The sequence below is a fragment of the Coregonus clupeaformis genome, chromosome 16, assembly GCF_020615455.1.
Source record: "Coregonus clupeaformis isolate EN_2021a chromosome 16, ASM2061545v1, whole genome shotgun sequence".
Taxonomy (NCBI): domain Eukaryota; kingdom Metazoa; phylum Chordata; class Actinopteri; order Salmoniformes; family Salmonidae; genus Coregonus; species Coregonus clupeaformis.
This window is the reverse complement of record NC_059207.1, coordinates 54,208,863-54,231,957: the sequence shown is the minus strand read 5'-3', so window position 1 is coordinate 54,231,957 and position 23,095 is coordinate 54,208,863. Positions and strand designations below refer to the sequence as shown.

General features: G+C 43.1%; 1 protein-coding gene across 27 annotated transcripts in view; it reads right to left on the bottom strand.

The window, feature by feature from the left end:
* Window positions 1-23,095, bottom strand: part of LOC121585184 (calcium/calmodulin-dependent protein kinase type II subunit beta) — a 92,816-nt gene that overhangs the window by 56,501 nt on the left and 13,220 nt on the right. For 17 of the 27 annotated variants that reach the window (XM_041901582.2, XM_041901589.2, XM_041901599.2 and 14 more), the window contains exons 3-6: window positions 14,022-14,081; window positions 13,136-13,190; window positions 12,542-12,607; window positions 4,746-4,818 (exon numbers count right to left, since the gene is read on the bottom strand). In XM_041901582.2, coding sequence (XP_041757516.1) covers window positions 4,746-4,818; window positions 12,542-12,607; window positions 13,136-13,190; window positions 14,022-14,081 — 254 coding nt within the window. Of the gene's footprint in view, window positions 1-4,745; window positions 4,819-12,541; window positions 12,608-13,135; window positions 13,191-14,021; window positions 14,082-23,095 lie in introns of those variants that run through there. The other 10 variants (XM_041901583.2, XM_041901584.2, XM_041901605.2 and 7 more) reach the window with 2 other exon arrangements.

Genomic DNA, 23,095 nt, shown 5'->3' with positions numbered 1-23,095 from the left:
TATCAACCCATGGAGGTCTGGATTTGGAGTCACCCTCAAAATTAAAGTGGAAAACCACACTACAGGCTGATCCAACTTTGATGTAATGTCCTTAAAACAAGTCAAAATGAGGCTCAGTAGTGTGTGTGGCCTCCACGTGCCTGTATGACCTCCCTACAACGCCTGGGCATGCTCCTGATGAGGTGGCGGATGGTCTCCTGAGGGATCTCCTCCCAGACCTGGACTAAAGCATCCGCCAACTCCTGGACAGTCTGTGGTGCAACGTGGCATTGGTGGATGGAGCGAGACATGATGTCCCAGATGTGCTCAATTGGATTCAGGTCTGGGGAACGGGCGGGCCAGTCCATAGCATCAATGCCTTCCTCTTGCAGGAACTGCTGACACACTCCAGCCACATGAGGTCTAGCATTGTCTTGCATTAGGAGGAACCCAGGGCCAACTGCACCAGCATATGGTCTCACAAGGGGTCTGAGGATCTCATCTCGGTACCTAATGGCAGTCAGGCTACCTCTGGCGAGCACATGGAGGGCTGTGCGGCCCCCCAAAGAAATGCCACCCCACACCATGACTGACCCACCCCAAACCGGTGGGGTTTCGCGTCTCCAGACTCTGTCACGTTGTTATGTGCAGTGTGAACCTGCTTTCATCTGTGAAGAGCACAGGGCGCCAGTGCGAATTGCCAATCTTGGTGTTCTCTGGCAAATGCCAAACGTCCTGCACGGTGTTGGGCTGTAAGCACAACCCCCACCTGTGGACGTCGGGCCCTCATACCACCCTCATGGAGTCTGTTTCTGACGGTTTGAGCAGACACATGCACATTTGTGGCCTGCTGGAGGTCATTTTGCAGGGCTCTGACAGTGCTCTTCCTGCTCCTCCTTGCACAAAGGCGGAGGTAGCGGTCCTGCTGCTGGGTTGTTGCCCTCCTATGGCCTCCTCCACATCTCCTGATGTACTGGCCTGTCTCCTGGTAGCGCCTCCATGCTCTGGATACCACGCTGACAGACACAGCAAACCTTCTTGCCACAGCTCGCATTGATGTGCCATCCTGGATGAGCTGCACTACCTGAGCCACTTGTGTGGGTTGCAGACTCCGTCTCATGCTACCACTAGAGTGAAAGCACCGCCAGCATTCAAAAGTGACCAAAACATCAGCCAGGAAGCATAGGAACTGAGAAGTGGTCTTTGGTCACCACCTGCAGAACCACTTCTTTATTGGGGGTGTCTTGCTAATTGCCTATAATTTCCACCTGTTGTCTATTCCATTTGCACAACAGCATGTGAAATGTATTGTCAATCAGTGTTGCTTCCTAAGTGGACAGTTTGATTTCACAGAAGTGTGATTGACTTGGAGTTACATTGTGTTGTTTAAGTGTTCCCTTTATTTTGTTGAGCAGTGTATATGTGGGGAGGAGATAGATACATGGTAGGAGGCCAGGTACATGTGTGTATAGATAGGTAGCATGTATATTGTCATGCACACGCGTATTGGGTTGGAGGGGCTGTGTGAGAGAGAGGGAGTGTGTTGAGATGCAGGTGTGTGTGTGTGTGTGTGTGTGTGTGTGAATGTACATGTGCATATGTGTGCACGTGTGTGTTTTTTGGGGGAAAGGGAGGGTAAAAAAGGTTCAGTGGTTGGTTGAGTTATTTGTCTGTCAAGCAAAATGTCAAATAAAAGTAAAAACTACTTAATTCTAAGAGCCAACTCTAAGTAAAACGATATGCAGTGTGTACTTATTTCAATTTATTGATGCAATATACTTATCTAGCAGTGCCATCTGAGGAAGACGTGTGTTGGAAATAGACTGCAGTAAATCATTATTTGTGTCTAAAAAATACAATACATAGAATATTGACTTTTCAGTATTCAATAAAGAAATCTAATACTGCCTATGAGATGTAATGACACCAAGAGAAGAGAGAGAAAGAAAGAGAGGAGAGAGAGAGAAGAGGAGAAGGAGAGAGAGCGAAAAGAGAGAGAGAGAGAAAGAGAGAGAGAGAGCGAGAGAGAGAGGAATACTAGAGCTTAAACAAGTGAGAAATAAAGTTAGAGAAAGCGAGAGAGAAAGCGAGAGAGGGAAGGAAAGAGAGGATATTATGGGAGCCTCTTGGTGTGAGCTAGCTATCTGATTGACTCCGGCTTGGACCGGCCTGGCAGTAAAGTTCAGGGCTATAAATTAGGATCCCTAGTCTTGTTTCTAAAGGTCTCTCAATGAATAAATACTAGCCAGGTCACATCCGCAGGCAGCACTGTGTGTGTGTGTGTGTCTGTGTGCGTTTGTGTGTGCGCGTGTGTGTGTCTGTGTGTGTGTGTGTGCGTGTGTGTGTCTGTGTGTGTGTGTGTGCGTGTGTGTGTGCGTGTGTGTGTGTTAGGAAGGGAGGGTTAACTGGTTTGGTTTATGGGATGACATAGTGTGTGTGGGTGTGTATCTACGTATGTGACCCAAACCTCCCCCACTCTGTCAGCTGTTTAGCTCTGTGACCTACCGGGTGAAAAGTCTGTGTTTCACGGGGTGGGTGGGGGGGGTTGTGTATGCACACAGACAAAGATACCTACCTACCTACACCTCTGTCTCTCACCAAGACAATATATATGACGTTATATATGACACTGTAGAGTACAGTATATAACATATGATATTGTTTTGATCACACACCACTTTTTCAAAATGTCAAATCCTTTTTATATCATCTGTAACCCTGGGTTAGCCTTGTCAAACTAAAGTGAAAAAGATCTCGTCCCTGCAATTCAAAAAAGGGGTTCGATGGAACAAAAACAACGACTTAACGTGGCTTTGGGGGGACGAGGGGAGGAGGAGGAGGGGAATAGAAGGGGAATCGAGGAATCGATGAAGATCTGAGTGAACAAGGGAAGGGTTTAGAGACCTGGGGCCTCATTTATAAACGCTGCGTGAGCACAAAATATGCGGCAAAACATGCGTGTGCCAGTTTTCATGCAAAAGTGTGGCCATGTGTACGCACAGGCAAAACAGTAGTCTAGTGGTAGCCTTGTGCAGGAATATATGATGACACTCTTATTCATAACAAAACACAGGTAGCTAAATATAATAAGATGCAATCATTTGCCGTTAGCGAGAAGAGCGAAAATCTATATATTTTATCTTTGCATTCTAAAATAATTAGAAAAAGGCATCTATTTCCTATTATCTATTTATTTCCATGATCATTGCAGAATAAAATCCTCACCGTTTCTGACGGTGATGGTTTCATACTTGCGAAATAGCCTACACCAGGCCTACAACAAGTTAGGATTCCATTCGTCCCTTCTCTCATTTAATTGGACCCATTTCACAGAAGTAAATAGATTAGCTATTTCAAGTATTTTGCTCTATGCAATCCGTTCTGAAGCGCAGTTTAACCGACGGTTCACCTTTTCCATTGACGTTTGTAGGCTATGTCTGAATACTGTAATGTCAAATTTCTTGAGTAGACAATATTTCATTTCTAAACATAATACATAAATCATAACCATTGCAGAATAACGTATTACAACAAATTACCATGCACATCTCTCATTTAATTGGGCCTATTAGATAAGCTATTATAATTTCAAGTTTTTGCTCTATGCATGCGAAAGGGAGCGCAGTTTATAACATACAGTAGAATTTAACAGGTGAACAGACAGTTGATCTTTTGCATTGAAGCGTGTAGGCTACTGTACCACTGTAAGTAGGCCTACCACAGTTTAAAAAAAAATCAGAGTAGACAATGTTTTACAATTCACGGGCAGTGCAGCATATTTAGGTGCGGGAACAAGTTAATGCAAAACATTATTGAATTCAAATATGTTTACAGCTCCACAATCATTTGCCAATTTTTTTTTGTCTTTCAGAAACATTCAGATACAACAAATGTCACTGAAAAAAAAAAAAACATTCTGCCAACAAGACATTTGATCAAGTTTGTCATTGCTATTTAGATACTGTCTTGGCCTAATTCCAATACTTCCAAAGTATACAGCAAATAACGGCATTATTGTCACCATAAAAGGTGAAATGGCTGTTTTTCAGGCGGAGTTATAATGCTCGTTCACGCACGCACAGTTTTATGATAGGTCTGATTTATAATGGGAAACATGCGTATGTACGGTGTGCGCCAAGTTTATAAATATCAATATTTTTGTGCGTGCGCAGTCTTTTCAGACATGGCGCACGCAGATATTTAATGTAAAATCTACACAACGGTTATAAATGAGGCCCCTTCGCACTGCTGGGATATCTGAGTGTGATGAATTGGTGCGAGTCTCAAATGGCACCCTATTCCCTATATACTGTATTGCACTACTTTTGATCAAGGCCCATAAGGCTCTGGTCAAAAGTAGTGTAGTATAGAGGGAATAGGGTGCAATTTGGGACGCAGCTTGGGAATGAGAAACGGTCCCTGAAGCCTGAGAAGCTGGACAAGTGCACTGGGGGGTGGGGGGTGGGTTGAGGGGGTTGAGGAGGATGAGTCAAGAGGGGTAAGTCAGACAGTCAGTGCAACAAGAGTAGCATAGAAAGGGAAATGCAGGAACCTCGGATAGAATAAAATAAACAAGCACATCGAGACCCAACAGAGCAACAGACAGACTGACAGACGGACAGAAAAACACAGGAACAGACAGGCAGACTGAGACGGAGGGGGGCGAGGGTGCAGGCAGAGGTGCAGGGGGTGGGGGTGGAGATGTCGGGTAGAGGAAGTGGGGACGAAGAGGAAGAGGAGTGCAGCTGGTCTCTACACATACTGACCTTCAGGTCCCTGTGCACTATGTCATGTTGGTGAATGTGATGAACACTGTCTAGAATCTGAGTGATACAGTGACTGTGAAGACAAAACAGAGAGGAGGAGAGGAGAAGAGGGAGAGATGGAGGAGAGGGAGAGATGGAGGGAGGCAAGGTGGAAGAAGAGAGGATGGGAGGGTGGAGGAGAGAAGTGGACAGGTGAAAATATTGGCACGTGAACATCATTTTGAAATGCAAGAAAAAAGAAAAGTGAAAAAAGAATGCACGTTTGATGTATAGAACAGAGGAGAAACGGAGGAGGGGAGATGGCAGATATGTTGGAGCCAGAAGGGTAGAGGAAGGGGAGGGAGGGGAGGTGGAGATGGAGAGAGCGATAAAAGGAGAGGAAGTGAATGAATGCAGTGAGGGGTGAGGAGACAAAACCGTTTAAAACATGATGAGACACAAGACTACCAACAACAGCACAGCCAGACGTGCTCACAACATAGAGAAAGAGAGAAGAGAGGGAGGAGAAAGAAAGGGAGGAGAGCAGAGAGAAGGGGGGGTGGAGGAGGTAGAAAAGGAGGGAAATAGCTTGATAAAAGAGAGAATAGAAGATGATAAAGGGCAAGAGAGGAGGGAGAGATAGGGAGAGTACGAGAGATTGACGTGAGAAAGTGAACAAGGCAGAGAAAAGAAAAGGAGAGAGAGAGATAGAGGAGAGTGTGTAATTGTTATGTCAACCAACGAGTGGATGGAAAAAATTGCGGTGTGTGTGCAGTGAAGGGGTTAATGTGCCTTGCCACTCGTGTGTGTGGGTGTGTGTGCGTGCGCTTGTGTGTGTGTGTGTGCGCTTGTGTGCGTGCGTGTGTGTGTGTGTGTGTGTGCAGTGAAGGAGTTAAATGTGCAGGATATAATGTGACTAATAGCAGAACAGGGAGACAGCCTGCAGGATGTGGGAGGACACACACACGCACACGCACACACACACGCACACACACACACACGAAAATGCAGATACACACAGGCACACAAGTGGACATGGCAAGCATTCACATACTGTCAGTGGTGTAAAGTACTTAACTACTTTAATAGTTTGGAGGTATCTGTACTTTACTATTTATATGTTTGACAACTTTTACTTGTACTTCACTACATTTCTAAAGAAAATTATGTACTTTTTACTCCATACATTTTCCCTGACACCCAAAAGTACTATTTTAAATGCTTAGCAGGACCGGAAAAGGGTCCAATTCACGCACTTATCAAGAGAACATCCCTGGTCATCCCTACTGCTTTGTTTGTCCAAATATTTTTTGCTGTGTGGTTTGCTTCACATAAGGAATTCGAAATTATGATTTTTACTTTTGATACTTAAGTATATATGAGCAATTACATTTACTTTTGATACTTAAGTATATATAAAACCAAATACTTTTAGATTTTTTACTCAAGTAGTATTTTACTGGGTGACTTTCACTTTTACTTGAGTCTGACAATTGGGTACATTTTCCACAACTGCATACTGCACATATGGATGAAAGAGCAGACACACACTCACACAGGTATGGAGACAAACAGACTCACGCTGGATATATAGGGTGTTGGGTGGTCTGTGGTATAGCACTAGAAGTAGAAACTGGTGCAGAGTCTGCAAGTCTTTTTAGCTAACATTCCACTCCTTATACAGTGCCTTGCAAAAGTATTCATCCCCCTTCGTGTTTTTCCTATTTTGTTGCATTACAACCTGTAATTTAAATGGATTTTTATTTGGATTTCATGTAATGGACATACACAAAATAGTCCAAATTGGTGAAGTGAAATGAAAAAAATTACTTGTTTCAAAAAATTATAAAAAATAAAGTGGTGCGTGCATATGTATTCACCCCCTTTGCAATGAAGCCCTTAAATAAGATCTGGTGCAACCAATTACCTTCAGAAGTCACATAATTAGTTAAATAAAGTCCACCTGTGTGCAATCTAAGTGTCACATGATCTGTCACATGATCTCAGTATATATACACCTGTTCTGAAAGGCCCAGAGTCTGCAACACCACTAAGCAAGGGGCACCACCAAGCAAGCGGCACCATGAAGAACAAGGAGCTCTCCAAACAGGTCAGGGACAAAGTTGTGGAGAAGTACAGATCAGGGTTGGGTTATAAAAAATATCCAAAAATTTGAACATCCCACAGAGCACCATTAAATCCATTATAAACAATGGAAAGAATATGGCACCACAACAAACCTGCCAAGAGAGGGCCGCCCACCAAAACTCACGGACCAGGCAAAGAGGGCATTAATCAGAGAGGCAACAAAGAGACTGAAGATAACCCTGATGGAGCTGCAAAGCTCCACAGCGGAGATTTAAGTATCTGTCCATAGGACCACTTTAAGCCGTACACTCCATAGAGCTGGGCTTTACGGAGGAGTGGCCAGAAAAAAGCCATTGCTTAAAGAAAAAAAGAAGCAAACACGTTTGGTGTTCGCCAAAAAGCATGTGGGAGACTCCCCAAACATATGGAAGGAGGTACTCTGGTCAGATGAGACAAAGATTTAGCTTTTTGGCCATCAAGGAAAACGCTATGTCTGGCACAAACCCAACACCTCTCACCACCCCGAGAACCATCCCATCATGCTGTGGGTATGTTTTTCCATCAGCAGGGACTGGGAAACTGGTCAGAATTGAAGGAATGATGGATGGCGCTAAATACAGGGAATTCTTAAGGGAAACCTGTTTCAGTCTTCCAGAGATTTGAGACTGGGATGGAGGTTCACCTTCCAGCAGGACAATGACCCTAAGCATACTGCTAAAGCAACACTTTAGTGGTTTAAGGGGAAACATTTAAATGTCTTGGAATGGCCTAGTCAAAGCCCAGACCTCAATCCAATTGAGAATCTGTGGTATGACTTAAAGATTGCTGTACACCAGCGGAACCCATCCAACTTGAAGGAGCTGGAGCAGTTTTGCCTTGACGAATGGGCAAAAATCCCAGTGGCTAGATGTGCCAAGCTTATAGAGACATACCCCAAGAGACTTGCAGCTGTAATTGCTGCAAAATGTGGCTCTACAAGGTTTTGACTTTGGGGGGGTGAATAGTTATGCACGCTGAAGTTTTCTTTTTTTTTGTCTTATTTCTTGTTTGTTTCACAAGGAAAAATATTATGCATCTTCAAAGTGGTAGGCATGTTGTGTAAATCAAATGATACAACACCCCAAAAAATCATGCCAAGGGGGGTGAATACTGTCGCAAGCCACTGTACTTTGTGTCTTCTGCCAAAATCTGGCAACCAGGCTACAGAACTCTTTCTACTTCAGAAATATCACCACCTGGTTGTCCAGAGGTATAGAAGCCTCATTCTACTGTGTGAGTCAACATTGTATACATTATACTGTATTAGTGGAGCCAGATATACAGTACTTTACACCAGGGGTTTTCAAATCTTTGTTGCCCTTAAACAAACCGGCGACCCAGGAACCCCCATCATGTTAGCGAACCCCAATTGGCTCCAATGACTGACATTTCATCCATATTAAAGGGATAGTTGGAGATATTGTAAATGAAGCCATGTATCTACAGTTGAAGTCGGAAGTTTACAAATACATTTAAACTCAGTTTTTCACAATTCCTGACATTTAATCCTAGTAAAAATTCCCTGTCTTAGGTCAGTTAGGATCACCACTTTATTTTAAGAATGTGAAATGTCAGAACAATAGTAGAGAGAATGATTTATTTCAGCATTTATTTCTTTCATCACATTCCCAGTGGGTCAGAAGTTTACATACACTCAATTAGTATTTGGGAGCATTGCCTTTAAATTGTTAAACTTGGGTCAAATGTTTCAGGTAGCCTTCTACAAGCTTCCCACAATAAGTTGGGTGAATTTTGGCCAATTCCTCCTGACAGAGCTGGTGTAACTGAGTCAGGTTTGTAGGCCTCCTTGCTCGCACACGCTTTTTCAGTTCTGCCCACAAATGTTCTATAGGATTGAGGTCAGGGCTTTGTGATGGCCACTCCAAATCCTTGACTTTGTTTTCCTTAAGCCATTTTGCCACAACTTTGGAAGTATGCTTGGGGTCATGGTCCATTTGTAAGACCCATTTGCGACCAAGCTTTAACTTCCTGACTGATGTCTTGAGATGTTGCTTCAATATATCCACATAATTTTCCTTCCTCATGATGCCATTTATTTTGTGAAGTGCACCAGTCCCTCCTGCAGCAAAGCACCCCCACAGCATGATGCTGCCACCCCCGTGCTCTACGGTTGGGATGGTGTTCTTCGGCTTGCAAGCAACGCCCTTTTTCCTCCCAACATAACAATGGTCATTATGGCCAAACAGTTTTATTTTTGTTTCATCAGACCAGAGGACATTTCTCCAAAAAGTACGATCTTTGCCCCCATGTGCAGTTGCAAACCGTAGTCTGGCTTTTTGATGGCGGTTTTGGAGCAGTGGCTTCTTCCTTGCTGAGCGGCCTTTCAGGTTATGTCGATATAGGACTCGTTTTACTGTGGATATAGATATTTTTGTACCTGTTTCCTCCAGCATCTTCACAAGGTCTTTTGCTGTTGTTCTGGGATTGATTTGTCTCCTAGAGATGAACGTACTTTGGTGCAAAACGCGTCTCCTTCCTGAGTGGTATGATGGCTGCGTGGACCCATGGTGTTTATACTTGCGCACTATTGTTTGTACAGATGAACATGATATCTTCAGGCGTTTGGAAATTGCTCCGAAGGATGAACCAGACTTGTGGAGGTCTACAATTTTATTTCTGAGGTCTTGGCTGATTTCTTTTGATTTTCCCATGATGTCAAGCAAAGAAGCACTGAGTTTGAAGGTAGGCCTTGAAATACAACCACAGGTACACCTCCAATTGACTAAAATGATGTCAATTAGCCTATCAGAAGCTTCTAAAGCCATGACATCATTTTCTGGAATTTTCCAAGCTGTTTAAAGGCATAGTCAACTTAGTGTATGTAAACTTCTGACCCACTGGAATTGTGATACAGTGAATTATAAGTGAAATAATCTGTCTGTAAACAATTGTTGGAAAAATAACTTGTGTCATGCACAAAGTAGATGTCCTAACCAACTTGCCAAAACTATAGTTTGTTAACAAAAATGTGTGGAGTGGTTGAAAAACAAGTTTTAATGACTCCAACCTAAGTGTATGTTAACTTCCGACTTCAACTGTACTTCCCCAGAGTCGGATGAACAAGGAACAGCTAGCAGGCTAACTGTTCCTGTACACTTCCAGTCATTGCTAGTTAGCATTGGCTCATGAAATTACCTCTAACTTCCTTCATACTGGACGCAGAGACATAAAAATTGTATTCTGTTGCAGCTAGCGATATTCATCAAATAATTAATTTCCACATAACCCCCCCAAAAAATGTGGGGATCAATTTGCAGACCCCCTACAGTACCTCTGCAGATTTTGCAACCCTAGACTGGAATAATGCTCTGTTATGGATCAGCTCAGGGAGTTTATCGGAGCGCGTCTGTGGTTATTACACACATAGAAATGTCCAGTATGTACGCACACAATGGGTGTATAGAACAGGGCCTTTAGATAGGCCGTAAGGGGACATTTAAGTGCTTTTTAATCAGTGAGTAGAGGGGAATTTTCAGATCACATTCCTTGCCCATTTGACACACACACAGACACACAAAGACAAAGACTCACACACAGGCACTCATCCTGACCCTGTCTGACTCTCATCATATTATACAGATTTCTATCTCTCTCTCTGGACTCACAATAACATTCCAATGGTCTTCTCTGTTTACTAGGTCCTATGGAGGACAGAGAAACCACAGTTACACTATTCACACTGCCCATATATGTGACTGGGTCAGTAGTTTGAGCCACAATGGCACTTGTCTCAGAAGGACAGAAAACAGATAGTGGGAAGTGGAATCACTAGATTTAGTCTCAATCAGATATTGGGTGTATTCATATTCTTTAGCTGAGCATTGAGCTAACAATGTCGAAAACATTTCACTTGTGTCTAATGTCAGAAAACTATTCACATCCTGTTCTGTGTTTTGCCATGGCAACTCCAGTATATGACAGAAAATATATATCTACAATTTTAAGCTATAAAAACTTGTGTGAGTGTGTGACTAATTATGTCAGCTAATTAAAGGCCCAGTTATTGCAGGTCTCCTAGGAAACAGGGGGCAAGGCTGACCTGGATGACTGACACACACACACACACACACACACACACACACTCTCTCACCTTCTCTCATCTTCTCCATATTCACACATTGGCATTCAGTGCATAGACAGATGCACACTTGTCTTTACACATACTTCGTTTCACACACACCCCAACTTTCACACACAGGTCCAAACAGGCAGTGTGTGTGGGATGTAATATCAGGAGTGAAAGACTGGCTGAACACACTCACTGGAGAGCGATAAGGCAGTGACCTCGCCCCACCCTGCCCTGTGGTGTGTGTGTGTATGTGTGTCACAGTACTGCTCTGATAGGGTAGCGGTAGAGGTAGCCACACTCCGTGAGTGAAAGGAAGTGAGAGAGGACAGAAAATGAGAGAATGTGGGACAGGGGGAGAGAAAGAGAGAAAATGAGAGTGAACGAGAGAGCACAAGCAAGCAAGAGAGAGAGAAAGCCAGGGAAAGAGAAAGAGAATGAGAAAGAGAAAGAGAAAGAGAACGAAAGAAAGAAAGAAAAAAGGAATGAGAGAGAGAGAGAATGATGAAGAGAGAAAGATAGAGAGGGGGATACAGAAAGCACAGAGAGAGGCTGCAGAAGGACAGGGTGTGTATAGCTTCACTGTTCTAATATCCTTCTCCAGATCAGTGCTTATAGCTCATATCTGACTGAGACACAGATGGGGTCAATCTCAATACTCTCCACTGGCTTCCTTCCCTTGGTCCTATGTCCTTATTATTGCTTATCCCAAAGAGCTAGATATCTGACAGCGATGATATTCCACTTCTCTTTCCCAGAGCCTTTGATAATAGTGCTTCTCTTGCACCTTATCAAACCAAGTCAGACCCGAGAAAAGGAAGCTGCTTCAAAGTACTGACAAAGACAGTTTGAAGATAGGCAGAAAAACTGCCTCTCAAATCCCTGATCACACTTGTAGGCGATGTCATGGCGATGTTAGCTAGCTAAGCTCATGTGCAAGCGGTTAAATCAAAGGCACTCCTTTGATATAAAGTTGATGAAAATGAAAACTTGTCAGTTTGTCACTTTCACAAGGTTGTAGTAATGACAGTTTCAGATACTTAAGACATTGGCTTAAATCTAGGTTTTGCCTTTTAGATTTTGAGAAAATTAACAACTAATTAACAATTATGGACGGATTATTCACTTTTCTCATTGACTTGCCAAACACCAAACCCTGGTCTGGTCTGCTGAGTCTGCTTCGCAAGCGGCCCCGGAAGTCTCGTGTCTGGTTTTCGAAACACTGGGGTATTGAGATTCACCCCAAGCCTTCGTTCAATCTATTGACTTATTACTCTCACATGAGTAACAAGAGTACTTAAAAGTCTACATGTGGGGAGGGTGTGGACATGAAACAAGGCAGAGGAGGATGGAAGAAGCAAAGGAGAGTGGGATAGTGAAAGCAGAACAAGAAAGGGAGATGGAGTGCGAAAGCGATAGAGAGAGAGAGAGAGAGAGAGAGACAGAGAGAGAGAGACAGAGAGACAGAGAGAGAAACAGAGAATGCAGGAGACAGAAAATAGAGAGAGAAACTGAGAAAAAGAGAGCGAGAGAGCAGAAGACAGAAAGAGAGAGAGAGGAGAGAGAGAGAGAGAGAGACATGTACTGTATGTGCCAGTCTTACCTGGCGTCAGCCTCACTGTAGTACTCTCTGGCTACGATGTCCTCGAACAGCTCCCCTCCAGTCACCCTGCCAACAAATCAGAGACGAGCTCATTAACCAATCAGAGAGCAGCTCATCAGCATTCCGCTCAGTCAGGTCTGAAGCCCCTCTCGCTCCGGCTCCTACTCTCTCTCATCCTCTCATCCCCCGTGCCAGCCGTTACCATGGAAACTAGTATGGTTAACCGGCGGAATCTCAGGGGAGAGAGCGAGGGAGGGAGGGAGGGTATAAAAGAGAAGAGTGGTGTAAAAGAGTAGGGGGATTTTTGTGAGTGGATAGAGTATAGACAAATGACAGAGGTGAAGAGGTAAAAAAGGAGTAAAAAAAGAGAGAGAGAGAGAGAGAGAGAGAGAGAGAGAGAGAGAGAGAGAGAGAGAGAGAGAGAGAGAGAGAGAGAGAGAGAGAGAGAGAGAGAGAGAGAGAGAGAGAGAGAGAGAGAGAGAGAGAGAGAGAGAGAGAGAGAGAGAGAGAGAGAGAGAGAGAGAGAGAGAGAGAGAGAGAGAGAGAGAGAGAGAGAGAGAGAGAGAGAGAGAGAGAGAGAGAGAGAGAACTTACAAGTCAAATAGGAGATAGTGGAAGCCTTCCTCTGATATACTGTCATGAAGACGAACTGAAAGAGAGAGAGAGAAAGAGAGGGAAAACTAAGCCATGGAGGGGTCAAATTAAATCTGTATACATTCACATTTAGTCATTTAGCAGATGCTCTTATCCAGGGCACCAATCCGCAATCGATGCATTCAACCAAAATAGCTAAAACATCCACATATCAAGATCATTGCAAGTAAAACCTTTTTCCAAATAGCTATCTGATTTCAAACACATCATGGCATTTGGATTAAAGTGTACAGTATAAGGCTCAATGAAACAGTGGAAGAGAGCTTCTTTGATACTAGCTGTCCGAGAGCTGTACGTTCTTGTGAAAACGGGGGATAAAGAATGACTTTGAACAAGCAACAAGAAGAAGTGCGAACAATCAGGTAGTGCGAACACTGCAAAAGCATTAGCGGGCAAAAACTCTCCAAAAATGTCAACTCAAGGCACTCTCACGCACGCCACGCGTAGAAACGTTAAAAAGCCTTTTATTCATACTTGGCCAGTAATAATGCATGGCAACGGAAGGATAAATCAAAACGCACCGAGGCCAGACCCAGGAACCTGAGCCTTCCGTCGCCATGGTACTGAATGTGGAATAGTCAAACAAGACGTAGATATCAAAACTTTGTGCCGGCTTAGAGATTCATATAGATTCATTATAGATGATAGATTCATTGAATCAGCAAACTTTATATTGCAGCATATATGTATATATACATTTATATGTATATAGATAGATATATTGATATATTGAAGATTGACAATGGCAGATTGAAGCAGCATATTGCAGCATACCGTAGGTAGGTGACATTGCTTTGGTGCTTTGGTTAGTTACAGAAAGACTCACCGATGTTGGAGTGCTTGAGCAGGCGACAAATACGGGCCTCTCTCTCTAGCTTCTGGTGATCTGAGGAGGAAATGACAAAGACTTACACACCTAAATACTGTAACAGATGCAATATAAAGTTATATACTTTGACTACACTTTATTTCGATGTACACTTTATATCAGTGTAACTGAACAAATGGATACAACTTGTATGTCAGCATCTCTTTAGTACAGCTCCACTGGCTGCTTGGACTAGGGAGGGACCCAGACCTACAAATATTTCTAACAGAGTGGAGTTGACAAAATGTAGACTGCCTAGTGACTGACTCTAACTGCCATGGAATGCAAGTTGGAGATTATCATAAAGTTACATAAACCTGTGAAAGGGTTGGGCGGTATCCAGATGTTCAAAACCGTCATACCGTTTCTGTACCATACCGGGGTATACAGTATTACCGGAATTGCACCCCCCAATTTTTTTGGGCACCAGGGATCTTGATCCAGGGGGGGGATTGAATGTATCTAGTCTGGGTACCAGTCTTTTTAGCTAACATTCCACTCCTTGCCACTCCATGTCATTGCCAAAGAGACTGGCTTTTCGGCAATCTCAATGTTCAATATGCAGATGGATTTGCTCATTGGTTGTTGGAAATAACATTAATATTTTCCATGACAACATCATGAGCCTCGAAAATATCATTTGAAAAAAATAAACATTTAGCTGTTGGCTAAGCAAGTTGTACTTTGAGGCTTAAAATCAAACCAAAGAGTTTTGTGGTTGGAATTGCAGTACGTATATAGTTTGAGAATTTAGATGTGAGCTAGCAACCTTTGACAGACTGGTTTCCTCTGGACAAACAAAAAAATTTTGCTTAGCAACTGGATACCAACATGTTCTGTGGACAGGCCCGGTGGCAGGATTAACTCGGCAAGGGGGCATCAGAAATGACTAAGGTCTCACAACTATTTTCGCTTGCTGATAACACAGGATGGATAATAATCGATAGTACAATTACACACAATGTATTTGCAGCCACGCACGGCTGTCTTGCCGCAAGAATACAGGCTAATGCACCGCTTTACAAACATGGACAATTCATAACCAGTTCGAGAAATTAGCTTGTAGGATCCCTCTCAAATGCCAGTTGAATCAGCTGCTCTTTCCTCCCGTGCAACATGCTCCGTCTGTGCTCACTGAATACGTTTTCAATGTTGAAAAAGAGTCCTCGCAAGTTGCCGTGGATGCTCCAAATGTTAATCCCAGCTTCAATGTCATTATCACAGTAGGCATTGCTGTTAGAGGCCCAGAGTATCTATCCAAAATGCTCTGCATTGTCCATTTTTCTTCTCCAGATCGGGTGATTTCAGTCTGTAGAAACTGGCATGCGACAGTAAACTCAGTTTCCACAAAATCTCCTGAGATTAAGTCAAGCAGTGGTTTCACCTTTTCCACATCCATAAAGATTTCATTCTCTGAGTGCAAGGCACATAGGGCCTCAACAAGTTGGCTGTTTCATTCGTTAAATCTTGCTGACATTTCTCCCAGTTCAGCATCCAGAATGCTGAAAAACAGTATTTTGCATTCCCTCTCATCATCATCTTCTTGCTGGCCCATTGTTGTTTCGACCACATATTCTTTCAGATTACTACTCTCTACTCTTTGCCGTTTGCTTGGAGCGGGGGTGTCCAAGTGTGCATGTATTTCTCCCATAACTCATCAAACTGCATCTGCCTTGCAGGAATATTCCAGTCACTCTCTGCTTTTGAACCACGCACTACAAAATGGCCGTTTTCTCCCACAGTACAGGCGGGTTGGGAATTTCCCCAGACAAACCTGCGCTGGCTCCTCATCACCGAGGTTGTCAGACACTAACGGAGGCGTCGGTGCTTGTAATATACTGTAGGTGCTGCTGCTAGGTTCGGTCTTGGCGGCTGCAGGCCCCTCCTCGGGTTGGTTACCTCCTATGTCACCAGGCTGCAAGATGGTTGCGCAGGTGCCTTTGCTGCTGGGCTCGGCGGCCTTGGCCTCGATGATTAGCGTCCACCCAGCAGCCTTACCTTTGGCCTCTGTGGCAGGCTTCTCCCCCTCCCTGCCGCTTTGATCCGATGCTGCCGTTGTGCCCTGGAGAAGCCACTTTCTAATATCCATCATACTATCAGCTACCTACCTAACTGTTAACATTAGCTAAATTCCATCCAGCTGCAAAATGAAACTTTTTTTTTTCTTCGTAGTACGTAACTTTGAAAGTAAACCTAAACGGTCAAATTGACCCCGCCCTTCTACTGTGAAGGCCAATCAATCGTTTTTTTCAACCGGTAAAATGTGTATACCGTAGTTATGATGCGTGCAAGGGAGATGCATGAATTAAGTATACACAACAAATCGGTTGGGCATGATGGAGGGGGCAGATTGTGGGACAGAATAGGGACACAAAACTGAGGGGGCACAATATTCCAACTAAGGGGTCATTTCCCCCTTTTGCACCCTCCTGGCGCCGGGCCTGTCTGTGGGGAAAAAAAAATGTGATATAGGTATAATTAAGTGATAATGCCCAAGAAATCGGTGTTTGGAGGGCATATTGGCATGGGTGTTGTTAAGCATGTCAAAACGTGCCAATATACTTTATCCTCTAAACACCGGCTTCGAGGGCATTATCACTTTTATACAACGGGTTACCAACATATTCAAATAATGATTTACATATTTTCATAAAAAATGAATTTATTCATACTATTTCATCCTTCCACAAGATATAGTCCCGACAGAAATCTAGGGTTGCTAGCCAAACCGGCTTGTTGTTCGTTCTATCAGATCGGTTGCCAGAGACGCGACCCAGTTGTTAAGTCTTTTTGTTCTGTATCTATGGACGTGACCCAGTCTTTCGTTCTAAATGTTCTATTGCCATACTGGCTTGCAACGTTCTTATCCCTTGCTTGCAAGATAGCCAACTACGGCTAACTTAGACTTACGTCAAACAGCGCTGCCAGAAGAACAACAAAGTAGCTGCATTTGCATTTGTTTAAGCTGTTTTCTAGTGACATTTAACAATCAGCTAATGATACACAATTTCACCTGGCATAGAAAATGTGGTCTCTCGTCAGGCCACTATTGTTCAGAGGAGCTAGCCAACAACACAGCTAGCTAACACAAGCACTTCAAACTGAAGCTGGAAATACTGCAAACTAGCTGCACCTCATTTCGTTTGACCTGTTTTCTAATGATATTTATTTCTATATATATCCATAAAGATTATGCTGATTTCGAATGGCTGAGAAAAGCTGCCTGCCAGTATGTCTCATTCTGACTCCCGACTCCCGCACGTTCATTACTATGCGACAGCTGGAGATCGAATTTGAATATTGAAACAATGTTGCAAATGTCGGAGAGAGAGACAGCAAGGTTTATACAAATCTCCACTGTTGAAAACTTAATGTTAGTCTAAAAGAAATGTGAGATAATATCTAGATGCTTTTTATAGTGGAGATCAAATTTATAAATTGCCTGGCTGGGCTGATAAGACAGTGGATTGCACAGTCAGATTGAACAGAGTAAATAGGCATTTTAACGTCATATATTAAGCCGGTGGTAACTTGTGGAATAGACACCGGCTGGAATGCGGTTTTAACCAATCAGCATTCAGGATTAGACTCACCCATTGTATAATATTTGGATAGTCGATTTGATTGGAGGATAGCTGTGAGGGTTATCAAATCAGGATCAACTCCTCTGCTCTCCTGAGCCCATTAATGATATAATGTTCATATTTTAAGATGGCAGAAAGGCCAGGAATGGCAAGGAGTGGAATGTTAGCTAAAGAGACTGGTACTCACGCTATAATGTCTCTGCTGTAACCAAAAAGCTTGATCTTGACATCTAGCCACTTACCTAACAAGTTAGCAAACCAAATGTAAAGCTGGAGCCCTGAGCTGGATATAATTTATTTGACACATCTTACATTTCGTATAGTTATACTTAATGTATAGTTATAAGCAGTGGCATAGCACGCACCCCGCACCCCGCAGCCCCTAACCCCCCAAATAAGAAACGGTATTGAAAATCATACCATCTGTATTTCGAATTCCAGTGTTCTTTCACCTCAAGGTGAACTCCACATGATTGGCCAGCCTCCTGGCCCTCATTTGAATACTACGCAACACCCCCCTCTCACTGTCCAACAATCTCTATCACATTCACAACCCATTCAGATTGCAACAGTCACTTAGCAATAGGCCACACATTTAGGGTGTATCTCAATAGTCAGAAATGGCTTTCTCTCCTTGTCTCCTTTCCTTCATCCTAACTGGTGTGAAAGAACTGGACAGGTGAAAACTTGTGTAGGCTGGTGGTGTAGGCAACCACCATATCAAATCAGTGCAGATGAAGGAGAACAGAGGAGGAGAGTATTAGATTATTGAGATGCACCCAACAGTTTCTGAGAGGAAGAGAGTTGAGACTATTGAGATGTACCCAAAAGCTTCTCCATCAACCAGCAACAAGCCAACCAAAGACAGCCAGCAATCGCAAATAAAGTTATTTTGATTAATTTTATGTCAGCTGTCTTTTTCTTTCTAGCTGGTCTTTGCCAATAGCAAAGCCTCTTCACATAAGAGCTGCTAAAATACACTTGCACTGTGTACCTACTACCCACTGTTCACTTCCACTCAGACAGGGAAGATCTTAGTTTGTCTTTTACCACCTTCTGTCAATCGATGAAAGCTAAACCTGTAGCAGACAGACATCGACTCAATCTGCTTGTTCAATCAATAGACAAATCTAGTCTCGTAATAGTCCATGTTTTACTCCAAAATGGCCCATACAGATGTACGATCTTAATTTAAGCCAGTTTTTTACAGCAGGAAAATAATCCTGCAGCAAAAGGAAATGTGATTTATTATGTGGATTATAATTAATGGAGGTTTTTTGTAGGGGTTGATGCATTTTTCGTTAAGCCACACATTTTAAAGTGGAAAATACAAACTTAGAAGCCTTTTTAAACCTCGAATACACTACAAGTTTGCATTTCCTGCTGTGCAGGATCATCCTCAGCAACAAACAAGTGATCAAATTAAGATCCTACATCCTCAGGCCACTGAGACAGATACACTTGTTAGGAAACCAGTGACCTAAATCCCGATACACTGAGGACCACAGGATTACCAATACATTAAATTATTATTTGTGTGTGCTGTGTGTGTTACTACAGCAGGTGTTTGTGTGTAGACATACATTCAAATGTCAGAATAATGTCACATTCAGGATGTGTTTGTCTTTGGACTGACAGTACATTGGTTACCGTGCTGAGTGTTTCGGTTAAACTACGGTCAACTGTAAGCTAGGCTTGTGCAGTACATCTCTGTCACCATAGTGGCTGTAGATGTGTTCTGTTCTGCCGTGAAGCAGCTAGCCTATATCCACCCAGCCTTCCCTTTCCGTGATGCAGCAGAGTAAATAAGAGATGAGAGGAGAGGGAGAGGAGGAGAGAAGGAGGTGGAGGACGGACCCTGAGGGGATGGAGGGGGAGAAGAGAGCATGAGTGTTCACTGGGTGAGGAAAAATCCACAGAAATGACCTCGCTGCTGCCCAAAAACCCCACAGCGATCGATGAACTCCACTCTGTACAAGTGTGTGCATGCGTCCATGCGCATGTGAGAGTGAATGAGAGCAAGACAGAAAGTGTGACTTTGCCCTTGTGTGCATACATTTGTGTGTGGGCATGCATGTCTGATACTGTGAGTAAGTCTTTATATTGTGTGTGTGTAAACATTATTTTGGTGCTGTCTGTCTATGAGGTTTTTGCATGCTTGAGTCAAGTGTGAGGGGAAAGACTGACTATCTGGGACTCATCATGTCACTGAGGAAAGGAGAAGAGAGGAGAGGAGAGGACTATGTTATGGCATGACTGCAACAATAAAGGGATACATTAAACACACACACTTGTATCAAACACATCACCATTCAAGGAATATCAAACCAAAACATCACCACGTCATTCTCATTATGCCTAGACACAATAGCCATGAGAAGAATATGGGGGGATGATACATTTTGGCCATTTTACACCCATTTTACACCCAGTCAGTCATTTTACACCCAGACAATGACACAAATAGGGCTAAATCCAGGCTAAATCCAGGCTAAATCCAGGTCATCCTACTACAACTGCATTGCAGGTGATTCTGAAACAGCACACACCCCCCCCACCCTCACGCACACTCTCTCTCTCATCGCCAATCTCTATCATCTCCTAAGCAGTGTCTCATATTCCCATTGAGAATATATTGGCCCTATAGCTGACCCCCTGCAACCCTGCCCAGTCTCCACATCCATAAACAAGCTCTCGGATTGGCTGTGGGCTGTGCCAACAGCCCCACCCCACCCCACCCCACCACCCCTGACATGTGGCAGTTGACATTAACTGTTCGTCTGCTGGACTGGACAGTTTCAACCAGGGGTTGTAACTGAACTGAAATTATTTTCCAATCGTTTCGTTCTGAACAGAACCACTATTCTTTTCATTCCGTTCCACTGTCCCAACCAGAAAAATATAGTTCTGAACCAGTTCGAACCCCCAAAAAATACTGGTTTATATTGTTCCTTTCTGTTCCTTTTTTAACCTGTGAAATAAATAATAAAATGTACATTTAGCTCATTAAATGACTTCACCAATCAGCGCGGATAGAGCAGGAAAGCTAGTTCTTTACATGCATGATGGACAGACAAGTGTAGCGTATGGCGCACGATGCGACTGCCATTTTGCGGGTGGGGAGAGAGGTTTGAGGAGGAGGCCTGAAGCGCTGGGCATCTTGTTATGACATGCATTATCTGAATTAGGGCCACAGAATTACAGTGCATTCGGAAAGTATTCAGACCCCTTGACTTTTTCCACATTTTGTTACATTACAGCCTTATTCTAGAATTGATTAAATTGTTTCCCCCCTAATCAATCTACGCACAATACCCCATAATGACAAAGCAAAAACAGCTTTGTAGAAATTTTAGCAACAAAAATATATATATCACATTGAAATATCACATTTACATAAGTATTCAGACTCTTTCCTCAGTACTTTGTTGAAGCACCTATGGCAGCGATTACAGCCTTGAGTCTTCTTGGGTATGACACTACAAGCTTGGCACACCTGTATTTGGGGAGTTTCTTCCATTCTTCTATGCAGATTCTCTCAAGTTCTGGGCTCTGGCTGGGCCACTGAAGGTCCTTTGAGCTAACTAGCTAACAAGCTTGTGTATGCAGAGCGGCACCATAATTAAAAACACGTCTTACCTTTTTGTAATAAATAAATCCTATGTGAAATGTGATAACTAAGCCTATAGTATCCTTAACTAGCATTGAAAAAGTTCATCCATTCTTCTCTAGCTAATAAAAATTGATCTCTCCCTATCTTCTGCATCACGATTGTAACGTCAGTACAGTAGCCTATGCTTCGGAGGGGGGAGGGCCAGGTAGCCTAAACACACACACACACAGGCAAAGATTTTCAGCTTGCAGACAGACATTGGAATACGTTTCTGAGTGACAGAGTGTTTGTTTTTTGGTGGGACTAGAAAAAATGTCTGGAACATAAAATGATGTTTTTAACCGGTTCCCATGCTTTTAAAATAATGGTTCTGTTCCGGAACAGTATGGATCACTTTCGTTCCAGGTTCCGATCTGTTCCTTGAAAAAAGTTTTTTGGTTCTGTTCCCTGAACCGGTTCCAACCCCTGGTTTCAACACAGCTCTCACACACAGGCTAACCCTGAACAGTAGCCTAAACAACAACAGTGAATAGCCTATCTAGAATAGCTTGAGGAACTCGATACAAAGTAACCTTACGGCATTATTGGAAGTACATATGCTGTATCTTAATTTCATCATCCTGTTGTTGCAGGAATTTTCCTCCACAGCAGGAAATGCAAGCTTGTAGTGTATTTGAGGTTTAAAAAGGCTCCTAAAGTTTGTAATTTCCATTTTAAAAGTTCAGACTTGATTTGCTCCTACAAAAAATTTATATTAATTATAATCCACATAATAATTCACATTTCCAGATGCTACAGGATTATTTTCATGCTGTGAGAAACTGGTTCAAATTAAGATACGGCATTTGTAATGTATGACTGAGTTTGCTCTAACCTGTGTCTATGAGAAGAGTTTATGACAGTGACACATCATGGTCTTGGATTGGAAGGCAACCATATCTTTTCCACCCTATTCATGAATAAGGGAATAAGGTACAGGCTGACTCTTCTACTGTATCCAATAGAAGTCCAGTAGACTAGCATTAGGACTCTCGGGTAGTTGTGTCTGCCTGGGGTGTCAGTGCTTGTGTGTGTGTGTGTGTGTCAGATGAGAGTCCCGTGCTAAAGGCATGTAGAAGCACAGACGCATGGCCCACAGCTGCCAAGTGCCTGGGGTGCCTTCTCTCTCTCTACCCCCCCTCTCACTCACACACACACATTCATCCATCAATCTCACTCTCTTTTCCTCGAAATCCTCCTGCTCTATTGCCTATGTCATCACATGTTGCAACATTTGATTTGAACAACAAAAACATGAATACGATTTGGCAAGAGGATATCTGAACACGACTATAAGCAGTACACAAGTCAACATCATCTTCATGTCCATTTGTTTCACCAAAATTAAACTTATCTTTGTTATGGGAAATATGTTGACTAAAGTCCATGTAGTGAAACATCAAGAACAATATTTGCTGCACTAAGCCTACAAATACTATCTTTGCAGCACTATCTAAGCCAGTGGTTCCCCTGAAGTACCCCCTTATGTGCATTTTACCAGTAGGCCTATGGTCTCATGAGTCTTCTCAAGTACCCCCTGTGGATAGGCCAAGTACCCCCAGGGGTCCTAGTACCCCTGTTTGGGAACCACTGATCTAAGCCTATAGCCTACATCCCCTCAGCTCAAATACTAGGACATTGAGGTACAGTAGATATATAACACACAGCTAGCTATCTTATCTCAATATATACACTGAGTATACAAACCATTAAGAACACCTGCTCTTTCCATGATATAGACTGACCAGGTGAATCCAGGCGAAAGCTATGATCCCTTACGGATGTCACCTGTTAAA